The following is a 23,375-nucleotide window of genomic DNA, read 5'->3' on the forward strand; positions in this document are numbered from 1 at the left end:
TCTGGACACTGACTCTGACATGTATTTTTTACTCATCGTCTCCCTCTTCTGGAGAACAACTCGGAGATGCCAACCTTGGCTGTTCTGCTGTTCAGACCTGTACTGGCTCTTTCCTGCCCTCAAAGAGGGAAGCGGGGAGAAGGATCCAACGCCTGAGGGTTCTCTCAGCCCAGTGAGGGGAGGTTGCTTTGGATCCCTGGCTCAGCACCACCACGTCTGAGCAGACAACTGCCAGTAGGTGGCGCCAGAGCACAGTGGGAATCAAAACAGGTGGGGCCACACCCTGCCCTGCACATCAAGTCTCTGGATTTCCTGGACCCCCTTTATCTTTCTGTGGTAGGGCTGCACTGCACTTGCATAAACTTAAAAAAAAAAAATTAAGATGGCAGTCAAAACTTCTCATTTTTATTGTTAAAATTAGCTTACTCTCAACACTATCCCAGAGCCAACAAGCGTACCTAGCTCAGGTTGTGGCTTCTTGTCACCCACGTGCACGATGGTGCTGCTGTAGCTGCATTGGCTGGTAAGAGACACCACGCTCCCCGCCTTGCCGGGCAGCGTCAGCGAGGTCAAGTGCGCGCTGACATCCGCATGTGTGCTTGCTCTAGAGGGCACCACTGCCTCTTTATAAGAGAAAATGGAAGGAGACACAAAAATGCAATGTAAACAAACCATTTGTGTAAGAAATGCCACTGTCTAGCAGATCCTATATATACCCAAGTGATTGTACACATCCTGGCATGTGATGGCTTGTCCTCATGTGTTTATTCATGGGGGAAAAGTGGAGAAGAGAAATTCTAAAATGGGAACAATTCGACTCTTACATCCTGGGTCGTCTGGGAGGGGCAGGCGGTTGGGCAGCTCAGGGGGCTCAGGTCAGGGGCCTCTGCTGGGAGCCCAGCCCCTTGAAGGTCTGTGGGCAGAGCAGAGACTGTCCATCACAGCATGACTGTCCAATTGCATGTGCTTACATCACAACGGGACACCTGATTTCCCATCCTAGTAATGACCACCGGGACAAGCACCACATTCAAGTGGCCTGCCGTTTAACCTAACCCCATGGTCGGCAAACTGCGGCTCGTGAGCCACATGCGGCTCTTTGGCCCCTTGAGTGTGGCTCTTCCTAAACCTTAGGAGTACCCTAATTAAGTTAATAACAATGTACCTACCTATATAGTTTAAATTTAAAAAATTTGGTTCTCAAAAGAAATTTCAATCGTTGTACTGTTGATATTTGGCTCTGTTGACTAATGAGTTTGCCGACCACTGATAAGTGAATATTCAGACATCATGGAAAAGGACCAGCCTGAGAATGATAACCTGAGGCGCCCCTGGGCCTCCAGCAGCCCCGAGGGGTCCTGTTCTCAGAGTCCAGAGTCACCTTTACATCTCTCTCATAGGAAGGTGGCTGACATTTATGTACTATAGTCATTTACAAAAGAGCTTACACCATATACTGTGTCCCCAAAGCCACTCAGAACTCCCATGGGAGGAGCAAAGGGGGCTCCAGCCCTTCTAATGATGCCTGATCTCACCAGGGGGATTTAACAGCCCAAACAGGATACCTGCAGGAGCTGGCCTGGGGCTGCCTGTGGCCTTTCGCTTGTCACTGGCCATCTGCATGGAAGCATTCACGGGGAATTCACACTTTCTCTTCAGGGTGGTGGCCTCACTGCAGCTCTCCAAGTACCTGTGAGGAAGATCACAAACGGCTTCACATAATGGGGCCAGAGCCTGGACAGCAGGAGACCATGGAGTAGGGAGATGGGAGGTGCCTGTACCTGATGACACTGTCCAGGCAGCTGATCTGCTGGTAGGAGCCGGCCGGCTGGTTCCTGCAGGCCAGCTCCTCTGGAAAGGCGGCAGTGGGTGGGCTGGCACCGGAGCTGTCCTCTGCGGCCGGGACAGCTGTCGTCTGAGCAGGAGAACTACTTTGCGTTTCTGAAAGAATGGCAAAAATTGCTTTCAGTTAATACTTGTTTTCCCCAAAGAGTACACTCTGTATATTTCTACCTAAGGATAAAGCTGGGGATTCAGAACATGGCTCACAGACACAGAAACCCAGAGTCAGCCTGATACTTGTGCAGCCCTGCTGGGGCAGCGGCCACTGTGCCGTCTGAGGATGGAGCCTGGAGGATGCTGCTGACTGGGATATAACTCAGTGGCACTTGGGTCAGGGACTCAGCAGTGGGTGAGGCCAGCTCTTACTTGAACTCCTGAAATTTTGGGGCCAATAAATCCCAGGTGCTTTATGATCCATTAGTATTCCCTGCCTCCTGGAAGTCCCTTCATTCCAAAGGTGACTCAGCAGCCTCTGGGGCAGCCTGCCGTGGACACTTCTGTTCTTGTCACCACGTGCACTCACGCTGTTCCCCTGGGGGCCTCCAGGGCAGAGCTGTGTCCTGCTCATTAGTGTGTCCCCAGCACCCAGCAATGTGCACCTATCCCAGAGGCCAACAGTCCTGGCCAGAGGTGAGCTCTGGCCCCAAGATTCCCTAGGAGGCTCCCTGGAAAGATGTGGCCCAAGCACAAAGGATGAGTGAGAGCCCACCAGGGCAGATGCCTGGGGAGCATGCATGTGCACACCTGAGCAGGAGTCCAAGCATGAGGGTGTAAAGTGGTGACATGGTAAGGCAGGGTCAGGCTGCAGTGGGGGTGGGCTGACAGCTCCCCATGCTGGTGGGGCCCCACTTGAGAAGGCAGCCCAGGAGCAAAGCCGGCACCTTCCACTCAGACAGGGTGGGATTTGAGTGTTTGCAGGACAGCTGGGCAGCGCCCTTGGTGCGAGTGTATGCACACGTTCACTTGCGTGCAAACATAAGGCCCACGGCCACTCTGTGGAGCGAGGGCCTGCAGGGTGCCAGATGCCCCCACAGAAGCTTAGGGCTGTGCTTTTTGTTTTTGTTTTTTAAATATGTTTTTATTGATTTCAGAAAGAGGAAGGGAGAGAGAGAGAGAAACATTGATGAGAGAGTATCATCAATCAGTTGCCTCTTGCACACCCCCTACTGGGGATCGAGCCTGTAACCTTGGCAAGTGCCCTGACTGGGAAGCGAACCAGTGACCTCTTGATGCATGGGACAATGCCCAACCAACTAAACCACACTGGCTGGGCAGGGCTGTGTGCTGAAGGAGTGAAGGCCTGCTGCCTGAGGGACAGGGCGGGGGATGTGCACACATTTAAAGGGTACATTCCCTGCCACCCACAGTTCAGGTGAAAGCCAGAAAAACCTGGCCAGACTACAGTTTTACTGAGGAAAGGGTGAGTAATTTTTTACCTGTAGCAGATTTTCTCTTCTGTTCTCCAGATTCATCAGAATAATGACTTTTGGTTTTGACCTTGTTAGCATTTTTAGAATTTTCCTTGAATAAAGACAAAATAAGCACATTATTCTCCATCGGAGACTGCATAGTGCTTCAGCCCCACCTCGAGGAGGGTGAAGCCAGAGTAATCCCAGCGAGGAGGAGGAGCTGCTGAGTGGGGATCTGTGAGGCCACGTTAGAGAAAGCGGACTGTGGTTTGGAAGAACAATAAAAGGAAAGGGGGATGCATGTTCCATTTTCTTCCTTCTACCCTAAAGTTAAACCTTCCCTTTTGCTTGATTTGCCTTCTTTAAATAACTTTTCATCCAAAGCTTTAACTACAGTTTTAGCTGCTTCAACTATTTTCCCCCTTTATTTTCTTTTTAATCTTCATCCGTGGATATGTTTTTACTGATATTAGAGAGAGAAGGGAGAGAGATTTCACATTGATTGGTTACCTCCCGTATGCACCCTAACTGGGGATCGAACCCACAACCTGGGTATGTGCCCTAGGGATTGAACCCATGACCTTTTGGTGTATGGGACGAGGCTCCAACTGAGCCACCTGGCCAGGATTTGCTGCTTCAACTCTTAGAGATGATAAAGTAAGTCCCCATGAACAGAACTTAGAGCAGCCAGGGTTGGTTGAATGTGCTTTGTGACTCCCGCATGCACCACAGACAGGTTCCCAGGGCAGGGCAGAGGGACCTACTGCTCTCCTCCTGCGGGCGTCCTCCTGGCCATTGCTGTCACTGGAGGAGGTCTGGCTCATGAGGTGTTCGTGGGACCCATTGCTGCCCAGGCTCCCATAGCCGCTGGAACCACTGTGCGTGACGGGCTGGGGAGAGAGCACACAGGAGGCTTAGGTACAGGGTTGGGGAGGGGCACAGCTGGCCTGTGGGTTTGTCTTCCTGAAGCCCGATTCACAGCTCCAGCCTCTGCCCACAGGACCAGGGTCCCTGGATCACAGGTCCTCTGCTCACATGGGGGGGCGCTGATCTTGGTTCTAGCAAGGGTTTTGGAAACTAAACTCGATATATTACAGTTTTGCCCCAGTCTGCTGACCAGGAAGCCGAGAGCTGCTCAGCCATGGGGTTACTGTGCTCGCACTAGTTTTCCTTGAGTACTATGTCCCCAAGGATAGTGGTAGGTGATCACAAGTCCCTCTTCGTGCCAGCACAGCATCCTGAATTGGAGTGACCCCATCCACCTGTGGGAGGCGACATGTGGGGTCAGTACCCAGGACTTGGGAGCTGAGTTGGGAGCAAGGGTCTAGGTCAGGGATGGGCAAACTTTTTGACTCGAGGGCCACAATGGGTTCTTAAACTGGACCGGAGGGCCAGAACAAAAGCATGGATGGAGTGTTTGTGTGAACTAATATAAATTCAAAGTAAACATCATTACATAAAAGGGTACGGTCTTTTTTTTTTTTTTTTTTAAAGTTTTATTCATTTCAAACGGGCCGGATCCGGCCCGCGGGCCGTAGTTTGCCCACGGCTGGTCTAGGTGCATCCTTCAGCCATTAGCAAAAGGCTGCAGGTCAGAGACAGACCCCAAAGTGCAAGGCTGGGGCTGCCCCAAACTGGGCAAGCAACAGGTGTGGCCAACTGTCTGGGCCTGTCACAGACTTTGCCCAAACTGCCCACACAGTGGACGAGAGAACAGGCACCAGGGTGCAGGGCAGAGTGAGTCACCGGAAGGATGGGACCTCAGGACTCAGAGCAGTCCTCAGGCAGCCTACAAGGTAGGGATTGTCCTGTGGGTGGGCACTCACCTGCAGCAGCAGCCGGTGGATCTGCTCCGTGAGCTCCTGGATGTTGGGGTGCAGGGCCTGCTGTTCCTCTGCGCATGGCTGAGCAAACACATCCTCATTCAAAGGGCCCCTGCATGATATTCATGGTCTGACAGTCAGGCTGTGCTGCACACCCCTGCAAGGCCCTGCTTCCTCTCTGCAGCCCCCCAGGCTGCCACCTGCCTGCTCACCACCCTCTTCCTCCCCCTCACAGCTCTGCTTGAGCCTGGGGGCAGGGGCAGGGGGCAGGTCCCCACAGGACTGCCTAGCGGCCCAGGCCCTGGGAGCACTCACACTCGGACTCTGTGCCGCCCGATGATGAAGGAGATCTTCCTGCTCCAGGGGTTGATGAAGCTGGACCAGCTGGTGTCCAATGTGATGTACTCCCCATTCCGGGTGCGGAACCGCAGGGGAGAATAGTCGAAGGGCTGCCCGCCAGACTGCAGGACTAGGAGGGAAAAGAGCGTTCGAGGGTGAGAAGCAACCAGGTTCGCAGGAAGAGAAAAGACAAGCCCAGATGCCTCGAGTTCACAGCTATTTGAAAATTTAAGAGCTGCCAACAGCTGGTCTAAGCTGCAGCTCTGTCTTAGTCAACTTTCTTTGTGTGTGTGTGTGTCTTCTTTTTACTTTACTTTTTTGAAGTATTATACTTTATTGATATTAAATATTTTTTTTAAAAACCTTTATTATTAAAAGTATTGCCGAAACCGGTTTCGCTCACTGGATAGAGCGCCGGCCTGTGGACTCAAAGGTCCCAGGTTCGATTCCGGTCAAGGGCATGTACCTGGGTTGCGGGCACATCCCCAGTAGGAGATGTGCAGGAGATGGCTGATCGATGTTTCTCTCTCATCGATGTTTCTAACTATCTCTCTCCCTTCCTCTCTGTAAAAAATCAATAAAATATATTAAAAAAATAATAATATATATATATATTAAAAAAAAAAAGTATTACATATGTCCCTCTTTTCCCCCTATTGACCCTTTCTAGCCGCCCTCCCCACTCAGTCCTTCACCACCCTATTGTCTGTGTCCATGGGTTATGCATATATACATACAACCGTTCCACTTTCAATCACAAATGTTTGTTTTTGGCCACATCATCATGTTTTAGGACGCACATTTCTGTTAGCTTCCACTGGACGTCTCGTGTCATTTGTATCTATGAGGCTTGGGCTTTGGGGCACACGTGTGACCACTACCCCAGCCTGGCCACTACCTTGCCCACCACAGCTGAACCTGTGCCCCCTCCTCCCACCTGCCGGGGATACCAACAGTAAGGACAAGATGTCACTCAGGCCACAGGCCACAAAGGACCCACGGACAGTGCCAGGACTCCAGCAGGAGGTGGGGCATCCATCACCCATACGATGCAGGCCAGTCTGACCTATCTTTGCTGGGTGCTGACCTCGGGAGACACCCAGGCACATACCAGCTTTTGTCAAAGCCTTTAGGAGTCACCAGGAGAAGGGACCTACTCTTTTTGTGGATGGCAAGCATCAAGGGCCGGTCACTGGGGTGAAGCTTCAGAAGCACGGGGGTCTCGATCAGGTCCTGAGGTAGGTAGCCCAGGAGCGGGACCGCTCTGCAAGACAAGTGCACAGGCGTGTCACCCCTGCCGTTGTGCTTGGGGACACATTCCACAATGCAGCCTCCAAACAGGGGAGCAGACCATCTCTACAACCGTCTGCCCATTCACAAGGAAAGAAAACAACTACCAGCTCCCATGATAGCCCCATTTACAGGATCAAAATTTAGAAATTAGGCTAACAGAGAAGCAGTCTTTCAATTAATTAGTGAAAGATTACCGCATCCCCATGGGTCTGTAATACAAAACAAGACCCTACAAGGTCCTACCCGTCATAAGCTGAGTGGTTTTAGCTTTGTGTCCATTTCCTGAAAGAATCAATCATGAAAATGTTCCTTTTCTTCTGTTAAGATCTTTTTCTTTTTTGTGTTTCCTAAGTTTGGCCCGATATGGTCTGGCATGGATATTTTTTATTTTAAATTTTTTTGGCCTGGATATATTTAACAAGTTTTGAAAACTTTTTAACAAGCCTGCACCTGGAAACCCTGCCTGCATGTCTTCTGCAGCCCAAGAGGTTCTCCTGCTCCTGTTACTGTGGCCACTGTATCTACTCCTATTTACTGGGCTTCCCTGGGGGTCACCAGTACTGCCTGGGGACCTGCCCTCAGTGCCCACTGATCTTCTTGTAAAAGCTGTTTGTTTTCCAAGAAATCGTTAGTGTCCCTCTTCCCAGAGTCCTGTCCCCTCTGCTTTCCTGTGCCCTCTGCAACTTGGCCGCTCTCCCCTCTTCTGAGCTGCACCCCAGCCTTCCTCTCCTCGGGCAGTGTTCTTGCATCCACACAGATGTTTTCCCAACTCTTCTGCTCATGTGGAAGGACAGTCTCCTTCGAGTCTGAGAGAGGCCCCCCTGTTCCCTGCGGGGGAGAACTCTCTTGGGCCTTGTGTTTTCCTTTGGCCGGATGTACAGAATGTTCTTGGCATCCTCCCAGTTCCAGGCCTGGCCAGGAGGGAGGGGGAAGAGAAGGAGGAGGAAGGGGAAGAGGAGGGAAGAAGAAGAGGAGGAACAGGAGGAAGAGGTGGCAGGAAGTGGAAGAGGAAGGAAGAGGGGGAGGAGGAATGGGAGGCAGAGGGAGGAGGAAGAGAGGAGATGAGGGGAAGGAGGAGGAGGTGGCTTTGCTGAGGAAGGCTGTGCAGACTAGGTGTGCCTGCTCGCCAAACCTTCTGCATGTGAGTTAAGTAGACTCTTGGGGTGGGTTGCAGATAGTTCTTAGATTTTTGGAGGAATAAAAATTATGCTGGGGTTGCCTCACAAATGCAGCTCCCAGCCCCACCCTCTGAGATCCTGGTTGGGCAGGGCTGGTGGGGCCCAGGAACCTGTGCCTTGAAGCCTCCTCTCAGTCATTCTGCCACAGGTGGTGGGCAGCATGCACCTGAGCAGCCCGGAGCTGGAGGCCGCTGATCCCGGGCCACCTGAGAGCAGACCTTTCCCAGGAGACGCCAAGCTCTGTGCCCAGGGGTGGGTAGTGGAGAGGATCTAACTTTCGATGGTGTCTGTGGAGGTGACATTGGCCCATTTCAGAAAGCGCAGCGTGCTGGCTCTTCTCAGTCTACTTCCCGTGGGTCTTCTGAGCAAACCCCTCCCCGACTGCCAGCAGCCTGGAGTGTTTTCTGTGCAGAAGGAGCTGGGGCAGGCACAACAGGGCCCTGGCCCAATGCCAGCAAACCCTCAGATGTCAGTGCTCCCAGCAGCTGCAGCATCCTGGCTGGGACACCCCAAAGGGGCTCTGGACAGAGGGTGCAGGTGACACGCAGGCTGGCAGGTGCACTTGTGCTGGGACCCCACCCACTGATGTGCACCTGTCCCTGGCGCACCATCCCCACTTGTACCAGTGCTTCTCCGTGTCTAACTTTGAAACGAGTTTAAACAGTCTTAGAACAATTACCAGCTCCCCTGATAGCCCCATTTACAGTCTTTGTATCTCAGGAGGTTTTTAGTGTAATTCCACAATTATCTCATTGCTTAAACATACTCAAATGCTTTTGTTGATTACCACACATAACATGCAGGCTTAGCTTTAGCTTAACAGCTTCAATGTCAAAACCATGAACATTCATTGAGCTTTCCTTAGTTATGAAGTAATTACCAAGAAAACGACGAACACTAAATGTCTAGGGAGGGAACCTGCGGGCCTGGGGATGCAGCACTGGTTCTGAGACAAGGGTGAGCACAAGGCGTGCATGGGCAGCGGGGACAGCACACGGGGCTTACCTTTCATCTACGTCCTGGAACAAACAATTGGGTGTATGTGTGGTCGTAAAAATTCTCTTTTCCGGAGGAATTCTAGGGGCTGAAAGAATAGAATTTCGCTCAGATGTCTGATTCTGAGAAATGCACACATTTTGTAGTTACATGACAACAGCTAGAAAACCACGTGCTTCGTTCAGTGACAGGGCTCTGACAACAGCCTGAGAGCCCTCGCCAGCCCCTCGGCTCTGTGGGCCAGTCCTAGTCAGGAAAGACAGGACTTCCCGTTTATAAAACCACACGCTACGCATAGGCTTCTCAGAAACTCCTGCTGCTGCAGGGCCCTGGTCAAGATTTTAAGATCCAACAAGATGAGCGGAACAAATTCTTTTTAAAAATGAGTTAAGCCCTAACTGGTTTGGCTCAGTGGATAAAGCGTCAGCCTGCAGACTGAAGGGTTCCAGGTTCGATTCCGGTCAAGGGCATGTACCTTGGTTGCGGGCACATTCCCAGTAGGGGGTGTGCAGGAGGCAGCTGATCGATGTTTCTCTCTCATCAATGTTTCCAACTCTCTATCCCTCTCCCTTTCTCTCTGTAAAAAATCAATAAAATATATTTTAAAAATGAGTTAAGTATTTGGATTGAAACTTGTGTAAACATCAATGTATTGGGACTTCAGTTTCTAGGGTGAGCAAAGATAATTTGCATAAAGAAAGTCATATCCAGAACTTTCCTCAACTTCCAAATTCATGGACAAAACATTCAAAATTCCAAATGCTTCATACTTGATGGAGACTGACTTTATGGGCGAATAACCTTCTGAAATGTAAGTAACCCTATAAATCTTTAGGAACTATTTGGAAGACAATATTCTATATGCAAGAACCCATCAAATATTTAAAAGCAAGCCACATACCTAAAACATTCCTACCATTTAATAAAATGCCTTTTAAAAAAAGACATCACTAACCACTGAGAGAAGGTCATAGATTCTCTGCTTTCAGAGGTTCTGACATGGGGATCTGCTGAGTTGCCACAGTGCTGTGGCCAGTATGAGACTATGTCACAGCTTGGTATGGGGGGTCGTTGGGAGGACATGATCAGGATGCTTGAAGAACCCAGACTTGGTAATTTGGGGGGTGGCCTGAGGAGCTGGCAGGACCAGGAAAGGACACCTGGCGAGATAAGCCTGCTGCAGAGACTAGATTTCTATAGGCAGAGATGGGGAGGGGGTGCTAGGAGCAAACACAGGGGGTCAGGGGGCCAACTGTCTGCAGGAGCCTGGTGTCAGGACAGCAGACTCAGTGGGAGGTAAGAGTGGGGATGGCTTGGGGTTCTGAGGAAGAGCTGGTGTCGCTGCACTTCAGAGGGACCAGGGCCAAGGCATGGGTGTACACAAGGACGGGAGGGACTTGGGCCCAGACTGTCAGGGCTATTCTCACTGCATGGATGGAAGGCAGTGGGTGGGGAAGGGGAAGGGCACCCGCGGTCACAGTGATGGCCCGGACATGGGTGAGATGTTGGCACACAGACCCTTTAACTGCGTGGGGAGGTGGTGTGGCAGGGTCCCAGGAGGGCCAGGTGACAAAGGTGGGTGTGCTGAGTCTCGAGGGACATGGAGACCCTGTCCATGGCTGGGGGAGGCTGCGCTGGACTCCACCTAACAGACATTACATCTGAGCCAGGGGAGTAACTGAGGGACCAGAGGAGCCCTGGGCTGGCCTGGGCCTGGCTGTCACCTTCGTAGCCGGAGTGCACCCTCTCTGCCAGCAGCACGCAGCACAGCTGGCTCTCAGCGCCCTGCTGCTCCGGCACCTTGACCAGGTAAGGTGTCATACGGAACGGGTGGTAGTGGATCTCATCTTCATGGTTCTTCCCGAAGCTGAAGAGGAGGGTGCCATTAGAGGGTGGAGTTATGACAGAAGGAACCATCCCTTATTGCTGGTCTCCGCCCCCACAGCTGGCTGTCATCTCAGCAATCCCTTCATTTTTTGTAAAGATGCCCTCCCATCCCATCCCAGCATACTGGTAGATGGATGGGCTGCCCTTGGCCTGTCGTCTCTGCCTTCTCCCCAGCTGAGAAGCTGGGCCCACCACCCGGCCCCTCAGATTTCCAATGACGTCACAGTGTAAGTCATAGTCATCAGCCTGAGCATTGAGAGATCTTTTGAACTGTCTCTAGAGCTCAAAAGATCTCTCAATTGCATTTTAATTAGGGAAAGGGATGCTGCTCCAACAGTGGGGTCCTGGTCCACTTTCTGAGGGCACCGCTGTCTGGCCAGGGGTCGCTCCTGACACTGCAGCTGGAGGCTTATCTGGTCACCCCGTTTTAGGCTAAAAGCCCGTTGGGAAAGCTACGGGGCTCTCCCCAGGAAAATGCACTTAAAAAAATATACACTCAAACCGAAGGCTGCATGTACTTTTGGGGTCCTCAAGGACCCCAGGATACACGCCTCCCCAGGTAAGGCCCCTGGTCCGTTTCCAGGTGATGGAGAGCAAGTCCCGGCTCCTCGGGCTGCCATCCTCAGTGAGCACTGGTTGAAATCACCCCACTGTTGACCAGGCTGTCTTAACCCCTTGTGAACCTTTAAAATGCAGCTCTGGCCACGTGCTTTCTTTTCACTCACTTTTTTAGGAGTGTGCGTGCTGCATGGCCCCTCGCTCCAAAGATGGGAGCGCAGCCAGGCTCGTGGCCCTTCCCGCCTGGAGTGGATCAGGGACGGGTGGGAGACGTCCGGGCCTCCTGCACTTCCCACCAGGTGCTAAGGATGAACTGGTTGGGCCATTCCAAGTTTAGGAAGACCTGTCACTGGGCTTACCTGACACGGCAGAAGAAAGACTTCTCCTCCATGCATTCTTGAGTGAAAGAATCTGAAAGAAAAAGCCCTCAGTCACCCACCCAATGACACGACAACGTATGGAGAGTGCTGTGTCCTCCTAAAGACAGCACCAGAATCAGAGCCAAGTGTGGCACAAATCTGCCAGAGCTCAAAGCGAAGCCTCAGAGAGCTTTTATCCCAGTTCTGGCTAAAATGAGATCTATTCACGAGCACGGCACATTCCAGAGTTTACAGCCAGGGTCTGACGCCCCCAGATGCGCCTGGGCTGTCCCCCCTCCGCAGACTCACCTCAGACTCCAGCTTCTCAGAACTTCATTTCTAAAATGCCTAACATGTCCTAAAAGCCTCTGAGATGTTTGCTCCCTCTCTGAAATTCATGAAAAGACTATTTTTCTCTCTAAATTTATTCTGAACAACTTCTGATCTCTCCCCTGGGACAGAGGCCGCCACGGCTGTGCTGGTCCCCGGCAAAGGTGAGGTGGGCGGCGCTCCCTTCCCCTCACCTGTCCCACTGCAGACACTCCACGGAGGAAGCTTGTAAGGCGTGGTGGAGCTGTGGAACACGCTAACGTCATGGGGCGCCAAGAATTCCACGAACTTGGCATCGTGAAAGGTGTCTCTCTTACAGTGGAAGATGGAGGCCACCTGGTTGGAGATGTACAGGGTTTTCCCTGTGACCAGGGACACAGCCGCAGCAAACATGTCCTGGAAAGGAAGAACATCCTCGGGTCAGAACGGCAGAGGGGACGGAACAGGATGGGCACACGCTTGGGGCAGGTGACAGGAAAGGGGCACAGAGGGTCAGGGAAGGCCTCTGGGACCTTCAGTCCTGACCAGATAACTCTATTTCCCCTCATATACTGGCGTCCAAACAGGATATTATTTGAAGAATCACATCGGGGCTCCACTCCAAAAGGAACCCGGGGTGCGGATTTCCACGGGTGTCATCCATTCAGTATCCTTGGGTACAGAGCCCCTGGCGTCTGAATTGAAAGGTGGAAGGGCCCTACACACCTGTCACCAGGGCTGGGGTGTTCCTCTTCTGGGGTGCCGGGGACTGTCTGGGGGCTGCAGGGCTCTGGACCTCTTGAGCTAAGGAATGGTTGGGGTGGGGGGTGAGTACTGGAGGAAGGTGAGAAGGAGTGAGAGCCCAGTTCTCCAGACAGCTTTGAGAAATGCTGCTCTCTGAGAAATGGGGGCTCAGGGCATGGCCAACCTGCTCCCCGTCCCGACCTCCAAGGGCCCACCTTTATCAGCCACTTTAAAATGCATCAGGTTTGGCCCTAGCCGGTTTGGCTCAGTGGATAGAGTAACAGCCTGTGGACTGAAGGGTCCCAGGTTCGATCCCGGTCAAGGACATGTACCTCAGTGCAGGCGTGTTCCCTGGCCCTGGTGCAGGAGGCAACCAATTGATGTGTCTCTCTCACATTGATTTTTCTGTCTCTCCCCCCCGCCTTCCACTCTCTCTAAAATATCAATGGAAAAATATCCTCAAGTGAAGATTTAAAAAAATAATAAATTAAAATGCATGAGGTTTGGAGTCCCATGAAGCCGAGTTTAATCCCAGGGCACCCCCCCATGAAGCCCTGAACAGTGAACCAATTGCCCCCTGGCATGTCCTCACCCTGAAGTGCTGTGCTTGGTCACGGTGTGTGAGGTTCGGGGTGGAGTGGCCAGGAGAGCACAGGGTCTGGGAGACATCTGGAGCAGGACTTCTGAACCACTGACTCTACATTCTTTTTCTAAGGTCTGAACTCACTTCCTGAAACTCCAAACTCTGCTGCCATCAAGCCCCCGGCCAGGCGGTCACCAGCTCACCGAAGGAGGACTCCCCACAGGAGACACTCACCGTGCTCTTCATAATGACCTCAGAGGTGGCGCTCTGGATCTCCTCTATGGTGTAGGAGGGCACGTCCGGGCCGCAGCTGTGCTTCTCGCTGGACATGAGCAGCTGGTAATACTCCTCGTTGGCTGCGGGAGAGACCAAGAGGCAACTCCTAACTCACTTTTCTCATGAAAAGTGGGCTAGGAGACCATCTCCTGGATGCTGAGAGAACGGATCACAGAAAGACAAAGACAAAACAGAAATCTGGGGGTTTCCCCTGAAAATCAGAAGGCCGATGGTTACAGAACTTTGTGAACAATAAATACACGTTATCTTAAACAACAAGGCCACAGAGTTCCCCCTAATGCTCACTTTCCCCACGAGGCTGTCAATCATGATGCAATGTCATCATGTCCATGCAGGATGGCTGTGGTACCCCTGCTCTGCCTCCCGTGGTGGTCTCAACTGACACCCCATCCAGACAGAATCAACTGCTAAGGTCACTGGGCACAAGAAACAACATGTGGAACAAACTGCTCAGAACAGACCCTGAAGACAAGGCCACTCATCCTGGAACATCTGGCATGGCTTTGGGGTGACCCAGCCATGGCCAAGAGGCTGAAGAGGGCCCCTTAAAAGGCCACACAAACCAGCACATAGCCACTCTCCCAGCCAGACTACATGAAACAAGCCCTTCCCACGGAAGTCATCCAAACATTAGAAGTGTGAACACTATTTGAAACGTGGCTTGGTATCCTCATTAGTGACAGGCTTTGCTTTGACTGCAGGCTGTTCCTTGAGATAGTAGCTGATGGTAACAGAATAAAGCACTGTTTCACCTTTCTATCAGCCTTGGAGGTTTTTTCTACTCTCATGCACGTTTCTGATGTGTGGTGTCCACTGGGACTCAGTGCATGTGTGAAATACGTAAGTGAAGGTCAAGTGGGGGGAGGGTTCACACATCTACCCCAAGGAGATACAGTGGGGCCTTGACTTACGAGTGTCCCGACTAACGAGTTTTTCGAGATATGAGCCGTCTCTCGGCTGATATTTTGCTTTGAGTTGCGAGCTAAAATTCAGGTTACGAGCCAGCTTCAGATACCCCACCGCTAGTTGGCGCAGTGAACATCACAGTGAATGCCACAACATCAGCCCAGCATCACGTGACTCACTCGTTCACTTTATGATTTGACATACGAGTAATTTGAGTTACGAGCTCCGTCACGGAATGAATTAAACTCGTAAGTCAAGGCCCCACTGTACTGACTTTCCCTCTGACTCAGCTTACTCGTCAGTGGACCAAACAGCTAAGAAATCCCTCCACGTGCAGGGGCTGGGGGTTTCACTGTAATGACAAAGGTCCATGGAGTGTCCCCTGTTGCAAGACTAGGACTGCACACATGCATACCTCCCCCAAGCCTTCTACTGTTTCTCTGAGGCACTGAGGACATTTAAGAATTCTCAAAGTTCTCATCTCGTTTCCCAGCAGCAGACTGAGAGGCCAGGCTTCGAGGACCTCTCGACCAACTTTATAGCTAAACGATCCTGAGATGACCCTGAGCACAGGGTCCTGGCCTGGAGGCAGAGGCACCAAGGTGACCTGAGACCCAGGACATGGGGTGTCTGCCCAGTGGAAGGTCCGGTGGCAGGAGCAAGTGAAGGTAGATACTTAAGGGCTTGGAGTTGATTGAAATGGAAAGTGTCTGAGCCCAATGAGCTAACATTTTGGGTTTGCAGTGTTTGCTCATAGGTTCCTGCATCTGTGAAGGTTCCTGCAATGTGTCCTTAGACAAAAGCCTTTCTCTAATCCACCAACTAGCGCCAAAAGCTGTCACATGCTGCCATCTAATGATAAAATCCAAACATGCCCACAGGTGGATGGAGGCTGGATTTCGGAGGTCCTGTTACCATGCACCTGTGATGGAAGGAGGCACTCTGCCCTGCCTGCCTTCCTGGTCCAAAGCCCACCACCACTGAAATTCACATGTTTTTAGATAAACAAGAAATAAAGGTGGGGTTTAGTGGTTGAGTTTCAACCCATGAACCAAGAGGTCACTGGTTCGATTCCCGGTCAGGGCACATACCTGGGTTGTGGGCTCAATTCCCAGTAGAGGGCGTACAGAAGGCAGCCAATTGATGATGTTTCTCTCTCATCAATGTTTCTATATCTCTATCCCTCTCCCTTCCTCTCTCTAAAAATAAACAAAAACATATTTAAAACAAAAAGAAATAAAGAGCCTGGGGTCTTAAATGAAGAAGCTCTAAGATATTGTCTTTCAAGGATGAGCTCTGTTAAACCCACCCACCCCCGGGGTCCCTTCGTTTTTTTCTTTTAAAGGAGGGGCAAGTCCTCAGCTAAACGCTGTGGGATGTTTCGCTTCAATTCTACTCTGAGCTGCCCACATCACCGGGCCACCAGTGGTCACCCACTCCAGCCAGAGCTTGGAAGATGCTGCACTCTCTTCACCAGGACCTGACCTAGCCCACAGCACAGAAGTTTTATGTTGTAAATAGGTTTCTGTTATCAGCTGGCTTTCTATCCGCTTTATTTTTTCCTCTAAAAATCAAGTGCAATAGACAGCTTCCAGTGAATTGAGGTTTTCAATTGTGGCAGCTCCACAAGACTCCTAAGTTTCTTTCTTCTGTGTCAGGTTTGAGTTTTGAAAGCCAACACAGTCCAAGCTGTAATTTGGGGGGATGTGAAACTTACTTCTACAGGTTGGAACAAACACATGAGGCAGGCATACCTTTCACCTGCTTCACGCTCCTCAGGGCGTACTTCAAGGTCGCCAACGTGCTGGCTTTCCCCTTGGCCTTCTTGTCTGTGGGGAGGTGGACCTTCAGCTCCTTGAGCGTTCTGATCAGTTCCTTGTGCGTGTTGGCTTTGGCAGACTGCTCACTACTAGAGTGAAAAAGATCAGACATTAGCTTTCTTGGGCCCTTTTCTGAAGAGATGTCCGTCTGGTCCCGTTTCTCAACTGGGCACTAGGACATCTTGGTCCATACAGTTCTCTGTGGTGCCTGCAGGATGGTGAGCAGCATCCCTGGCCTCACCCATGTGAAAAATAACATAAATGGAGGCACTTTAAAATGGAGTTGGAGCTGCCATCCCCAAGCAAGCTGCCTTGTAGCCTTGCTCCTCAAAACTTTGGAGTGTTAAAACAGGGCAACATTGTGTCCCAAAGAACTGTTTACAAAGGTAACAGGAAAGCAGATATTTAGCCACCAGACTGAAAATTAAAAACAGTGTTTAGAACTAGTGTCACTATGTTACCTTATTTGCACTACAGAATGCCTTCCTTCTGTGGATATAATTGCTCCCCTTCCCTTTCTCATAAACACCCCTTGCCTTTGCCTCCTAATTGGAACACTATTTGGGTTTCTGCCTGAATCAGTGCGTCCTAAATAGCTGTTCTTTTTTACCCACAATAAATGCTTGTTGCCTCTCACTGTGGCCTTTTATTTTTAGGTTAACAACTACTGGAGACCAGCAGCACCCTCGCCAGCTGTGACAACCAAAATGTCTCTAGACACTGCCATGTCTCTTGGGGCAGACGACTCGCCCATGGGCGAGAACCACTGCTTTAGCACAAGTGAATGGGTCAGACAGCCCTCCAGCTGGCTCTTTTCCCCACGAGTGAGAGCCAGGCTGTGCCCAGCAAGGCCTGCTGGTCGACCCTCAGAATCTGGCTGAGCAGACTGATAGTTGAGCTGGGCCTTCCTGTCTGCCTCACTAGAAGATGATTAAGTGAAGGAGAATACAGAGGACAGCAGTGGCTTTCTGGGGCATAAACGTGAATGATGAGTGTAGGAAGACCCCCAAGAGGAGAGGAGATTTATAGAAGGTTTTCAAACTTAAGGAGCAGAGACAGGGAAGGCAGGGCAGGTGGGCACCTGCTGAAGGGGATGGACGTGTGTAGAGCAGAAGGTGCAGAGAGAATGGTGGACATCAGGTGTCTACGATGGCAAAGTGCCCTCATGCCCAGGACTACGAGCTGGCTGTGGCTCCAGTGAGATATGAAAGTGTCTGTGGATAGGAAACTAAGGATACACTTGTTACAAATACCTAAACAGGGTGAGGAAGTTCCAGATGAACAGGTCTCAGACGCAGACAAGGTCTGCTTGGATAGAGCTGGAGGAGCAATAGACCCAGAGCAACATGGGGGGCTCCAGGCAGTCTGCAGGGACAGTCATGTCTGGAAGGGCACAGCTGGGTTCACAACACAGACCGATAGGTTCTAGAAGAAGCTTAAAACAAGTCACATATCCCCCAAACCTAACCTCCAAGGACAAATCTTTTGGTTTCTCCAAAGATTCTAAGTCAAGGAGGTTCTAACTGGCCTTACCTGCAGCCGCTTGTAGATGGGTTGTGTTCAGACTTTGTCAGCATCAGGCTGTAGGCACTTGGACTATAAGGACAAGAAATAAAGACAGAACTCAGAGACTGTTCCATCCACAGCTCCCCCATCTAATCGGTGATAACAGGCTGGATCACACCACAGTAAGAAACATGAGGTTAAGGTAAAACTGAAACAAAACCTTCAGAGACCAGGAAAAGTAGGTATTGGGAGATGAAGAGCCAGTGCTAAAGGAGCAAGTTCATGTTCTACAAAGCACTCAGCTGCAGGTGAGGTTACCTGACACACCGCCTCCTAAGATCTCATTATGCACTACCGATCTGTTGGCAATAGGATCTTCAATGGCCAAGTGGCATCATTAGGAAGGACAAACCCTAGTACATTTTAGTTATTCTAAGTTAACAAGATTTTCAAAAATCTGGAAAAAGTTGATCATCATGATTTAAAGATGGTAAAGCAATCAAATTACAACAGAATGAGACCCTGAAAAAACAAACAAGGGCCTTGCCTCCATGGGCCCCGGCTGCCCCTACCTCTCTTGAGAATCGGATGGCTCCACCAGCATCCCCAGCTCCTTGCCACTGTCGTCACAGTCACTGCCCTGCGAGTCCCGCCCTGTGGAGCAGTTCTCGTTGGTCTCATTTCCGCTTGAGCCACTGCTCATGTCGACATCTTCCTGGAGCAAGACCCCACTGGGTGTGGGCTCCATGGGCGCCTTTGTGGGGCTACTGGGGTTGGGGGCAAATCCAGCAAATTCATTCATGTTGGCTCCTGAAGGAAGCTGGCAAACGAGAGAAACACTGTCAGCCAGAAAGAGTGCAGCCTTTCCATGGCTGTCCCATCAGGGTCTTTCTCCATATTTTGCCAAGTGAGGGGGTAGCAGTCAGGGTCATTCACAGGTACCTCATGGGTATTTTTGTTTGTTCTTATTCACTGAGTTCCCACCTGCCGTGAATTCGGAAGGCAGTTGAATTAGGCAGCCACAGCCCTGACATGGCAAGCTGCTGATGGCCTCATGAGAAGGCAACAAGAGCACTGATGACCATTGCCCAGCATGTGGGAACTTTGGGAAATACACAGGTTCCCACTGAGTGGCTGGCAGGGCCTGGGACCCGAAGGTTGCCTGGGATCTCCCAGGTGATATGGGGAGCAGCTGGGCTCAGAAATCTTGAGCATCACAAGTTACAGGAGACCTTGAAACCAGGCTGCAGGCAGGGGGAGAGGTGAGGCTGTGAGGAGCGGGTGTTACTCTGTGAGGAGGGCAGAGCAGGTAGGGAGCACATGAGTCCCAGGCACTGCAGGCATTTCCAGTGCTTGACTAAGGGGATCCAAGTGGAGTGCAGAAGTAGGCAGAGTGCAGAAGGGAGGGAGGCCAGCGAGGAGTTTACACATAAATTACACATAATTTATCTGGGAAACGACTAGGAACCATTGAAGCACTGCACTGTAAGTACAGACTGATGTGACTTAATTTGCATTTGGACCCAAGAGCAATCACACTCCCTGGGGTGAACTTTGGCCACAGGGGACAGGTCAGCAGCTAAGTCCTCTCTCCATCCCTCCATTGATTGGAGCGTTCTGAAGCTTTCTGTCTGTCCTTTCCTTTCCTCTCTTTTCCTTTCTTTCTTTTTTTTGGGGGGGGGGGTAGTCTTGCTGATGAGCTCTCCAGGGGCTGAGTGATATGCTGGGTGTCCGTGAAGCAGGGCCTCATCATTAGGACGTCATCACGTGTGTGTCCTGCCTTTTCCTCTTCACTTCCCTTTCCCTCACCATGGCTGCCCTGGGAGTGCATCTCTCAGTAAAGTGTAACCCTCTACCCAGACTTTGCTTTTAAAAGAACCTGAATGAAGACAAAGTGAACAGAGTGACAGAGCAGGCTAGCTGGATGCGGAGGAAGAATATTTTAGGTAGGGATAGCAAGTGCAAAGGTCCTGAGGCAGGGAGTTTGAAGAAGATGGCTGAGTCTGGAGCAGAGGGCAAGGCAAGAGGAGGGTGATATTAGGTCAGAGCCAGATCTGCACATCAAAGTGGCAGAACCTGGACTCTGGCTTTATTCTGAGTGAGATGGGGAACTGCTGGAGAGTTCTATGCAAGATGTGACTCATACTTTAACAGGGTTGCAGGGCATGGGCAAGGTGGAAGCAAGATCTCTCAGAGGGCTCTTGCTATGGTTCAGTAGAGTTGCCAAGGAGCTGCCCACCCAACTTCCTGGACACCTCCTATGTCATCCTGCAGTCCTCCTCAGACAAGCAGCCAGTCCTTTTTTGCTGAGTGAATTATGAAGGCTGAGTGGTTACATGAGTAGCTCCTGGGTGGTGGGGGCCTCAGTGGGTCCCCCACTTTCTGACCGTGTGTTCTTGAGCAAGTTTCCTTCCCTGTCTCTGTTTCCTCATCTGTCAGATGGGGCAATAGCAGCACCTGCCTCCTACTGGCTGCTGGGAGGGTGAAAGGATGCAGCCCATGCAAGGTGTCTGGGATGCAGTCAGTGTCCAACAGAGGCTAGCTTTCATCATCACTGTCCATTACGATGGGAACACAGACACTGTAACAGAAGTAATTTGTTTAAAAGGAGATATTTCATTGCCAGGAGAGCTAACTCTGGCTGTATGTAAAGGACTAAGAGCTCAGCTGGCCCCATCCCAGGCGTACAGACATCCTCAGGAAAGAGCACCACACACTTTGCTTGATCACGCCCTGAGGGCTTCACTTAGCTCCTTGCAGGAGCTCCTGGCTTTCATGGCCCAGCACCGGGGATACTGAGTAGGGCTCACTGAGTAGGAGTCACATGATTACCTTAGGTGGAAGACAATCTTTTTTGCAAAGAAGGTCAAGCGAGCATGCAGAAATGTGAAACAACAAACCAAACCAAATCATCCCAAACTTCATCTTTCCAGAAAATGCATCACTCAGCACTGACAGCTCTAATGGACCCACCTCAAATTGCCAAGTTGGCAAAACCAATGTGCCCATCAAATCAGACTTTGCCTCCTGCCTTCCACAAACATTTATGGAGCACCTGCTCATGCCAGCACTGCCCAAGCCCTGGGGAGCCCCGGGAAAGCTGGGTTTCCAGTTCTGGGGGTGGTGCTCATGGTCCAGGGTGCCAGGGGCCCAGGAAGGAAAGGGGCTGCTAGAGAAGCCGAGGCCTGCACACCTGCCCCTCGAGGTTCCTTTGCTGCCCCCTTCACAGATGTCTACACGCTGGCTCTGTCCCTGGGGAACAGTCAGACCCAAGGAAAGGGGCTAAGCTCAGGCCTTGACTCGGGTCATTTATCACACCTCTGGTGGCAAGGGCTGCCTCTGCCGCACAGAGGGCTGTTAGAAAGTGCAGTCTGCGATGAGATCACAGTCTGGGATGGGTTTCACAATAATACAGGAGGGGAAACGGTGGGGATGGAAGGAGGGGGCCAGAGCTAAAACTCTTTGAAGCTGACCGATGGGTTCATGGGGATTCATTACACTATCCTCTCTACTGCATTACTTTAAGAGGTTCCATAAGAAATAGTAAAAAAACAAAAACAAAAAAGGGAACGAAAGCATAGCCTGGGCCCCAGTTCCACCCATCATAGCCACCCCAGGACAGGTAAAGGCTGTTCTCATTCAATAGCCTTGAGCTTAAGGGGAAGTTCATTTCCTTGTGGAAATCAGAAATCAGCTCAATCACTTAAGGCAATTGGCTTTTTGAAATGAAAGCATAAATACATGCAGAAAAGTCCCAAATCATAAGGTCACAGCTTGATATATGTCCACAAACTGAGCACCCGTGTCCCCAGCCCCCCAGATACCCCTGGTGGTCCTCGAGCCACCACCCAATCCTGGTCACACACCACCAGTCTGACTTCTCACAGCCTGATTAATCCTGCCTGCCTTTGCACTTTATATAACAGGATCTCACAGCCTGTGTTCCGTGTCTACAAGCTGGCGGTATGTTACAACCCAAGATTTATAATACGTTTGTGTCTTCCTGGTAGGAGCCAAGTCCCGGAGGCCAGCCTGCTGTAATCTGAAGAAAATGTTTGTCCTGCTAAACAAACACCGTGCTCTCCATGGCAACAGCTGGGTAACTGAGGAAAATGTGACGGCAGCGTCCAAATATGGAGGGGAAGGAGGCTGGGGAGACGCACGTCCTGACCTCACTAGACACCTCCACACTCTGAGCTCTGCCTGGTGACACCCCAAACATGGAGCAGCACAGATTTAAAACAACAAAGCAAAAGCGTCAGCATCCCAGCTGTGGCACTCAGGGAGCCGGCTACCCCAGTGCCTGTGAACAGCGAGCTGTTCTTACTCTCTTCAGTGTCACCCCAGGGAGAAGAGCACTAGGAACCCCCAAGGCCTTCAAGAGCTAGAGCCCCTCTGCCTTCAGAACCGCCAGTGGCCTTGACTCCTGCCCACAGCCGGTGGCTGCTCACCTGGTCCTTTACTGCTTCTGATTTGCACTAGACTTGGAAACACACTAACAAACTTGTTCTGATGTGCACAAAGGAGCATAAAGAGTTGACAGAGGCCCCTGTCAGGACCTTCAGGTCCCCTGCCGGGTCTGCAGGTGGACCAGTGTCTACAAAGGAGAGGCACAGAGCATCTGCATAGCTTTGGGGTTGTGTGTTTCTAGTGAGTTTTGCCTAAGACGTAGTTTTCGGCATCACTCTTTCTTTTGACTAAATGCTGAGAGGTCCTGCCAGGCACTCAATGACCTGACAGAGCCTGTGGTTTGCTGAGGCCCAGAGAAGTTACATCATCATTTAAACACAGAGGTGTGCCTGCCAGGATTTTTCTAAAAGTTAAGTATGTGCATCAGAAATAGTACAAATGAAAGGAAACTTTCCTGTTTCCTTCTAAGCAGGCAGACATGCCTCACAGGGGATGTGCCTTCACAGAGTAACCTTATGTGGCCTGAAAGCAAGACTGTGTCAGAAATCTGTGTAGGTGCCTGGGGAAGTCATCCTTAGAGTGAGAGGAATCCACAAACCTAGGAATTGAAACAGACCTCAAAGATGGCCTAGCCTGAGCCCCTCTTACAGAGAAGGAAACTGAGTCCCAGAAGGGGATCTGAGTCACCCAGCGGCAGCTGACAGCGGGGCTCCCCCTCTGCACCCAGCATCCAGTCTCCACAGAAAGCCAGAGCTGCGTTCCTGCTGTACCAGTGAATCACACAAGGATGACGATGACAGAGAACTGCAGACACCCACGATATCATCCCTGTGTTAGCATATCACGTAGCTTTCACTTAAAAAGGAGTCCTTTTCCTATTTTACCCATGCACCTTATAAAAAGTGATTAGCCTTGTATTTAAAAACTCAATGGCCAATTAAAGCCTCAGGTAGAGTTCTGTTCCCTTCCTAGTCAAATCCAGCCTGGGACCAGACACCCTGGGTAAGGGTAGGAGCATCTCCCATTTGCAGCCAGGGAAGTCAGTAGCCTTGCTGTGTCAGACCCGGGAGGTGAGAGGTACTCATGGGGGCTTCTGCCATGCTGCTAGGGCTCTTA

General features: G+C 51.1%; 1 protein-coding gene across 2 annotated transcripts in view; it reads right to left on the reverse strand.

The window, feature by feature from the left end:
* PER2 (period circadian regulator 2) overlaps positions 1–23,375 on the reverse strand; it is a 35,274-nt gene that overhangs the window by 10,663 nt on the left and 1,236 nt on the right. The window contains exons 2-17 of one of the 2 annotated variants that reach the window (XM_070422516.1): positions 18,422–18,669; positions 17,877–17,939; positions 16,278–16,432; positions 13,555–13,676; positions 12,209–12,410; positions 11,685–11,736; positions 10,605–10,747; positions 8,890–8,968; positions 6,571–6,677; positions 5,390–5,543; positions 5,078–5,186; positions 4,016–4,141; positions 3,279–3,363; positions 1,782–1,941; positions 1,566–1,690; positions 459–623 (exon numbers count right to left, since the gene is read on the reverse strand). In XM_070422516.1, coding sequence (XP_070278617.1) covers positions 459–623; positions 1,566–1,690; positions 1,782–1,941; positions 3,279–3,363; positions 4,016–4,141; positions 5,078–5,186; positions 5,390–5,543; positions 6,571–6,677; positions 8,890–8,968; positions 10,605–10,747; positions 11,685–11,736; positions 12,209–12,410; positions 13,555–13,676; positions 16,278–16,432; positions 17,877–17,939; positions 18,422–18,651 — 2,077 coding nt within the window. In that variant the 5' untranslated portion in view covers positions 18,652–18,669. Of the gene's footprint in view, positions 1–458; positions 624–1,565; positions 1,691–1,781; positions 1,942–3,278; positions 3,364–4,015; positions 4,142–5,077; positions 5,187–5,389; positions 5,544–6,570; positions 6,678–8,889; positions 8,969–10,604; positions 10,748–11,684; positions 11,737–12,208; positions 12,411–12,719; positions 12,769–13,554; positions 13,677–16,277; positions 16,433–17,876; positions 17,940–18,421; positions 18,670–23,375 lie in introns of those variants that run through there. The other variant, XM_070422517.1, reaches the window with a different exon arrangement.

This window comes from Myotis yumanensis, unplaced genomic scaffold (genome assembly GCF_028538775.1).
Source record: "Myotis yumanensis isolate MYYU_CA2020_CCGP unplaced genomic scaffold, mMyoYum1.0.hap1 SCAF_8, whole genome shotgun sequence".
Lineage (NCBI taxonomy): Eukaryota > Metazoa > Chordata > Mammalia > Chiroptera > Vespertilionidae > Myotis > Myotis yumanensis.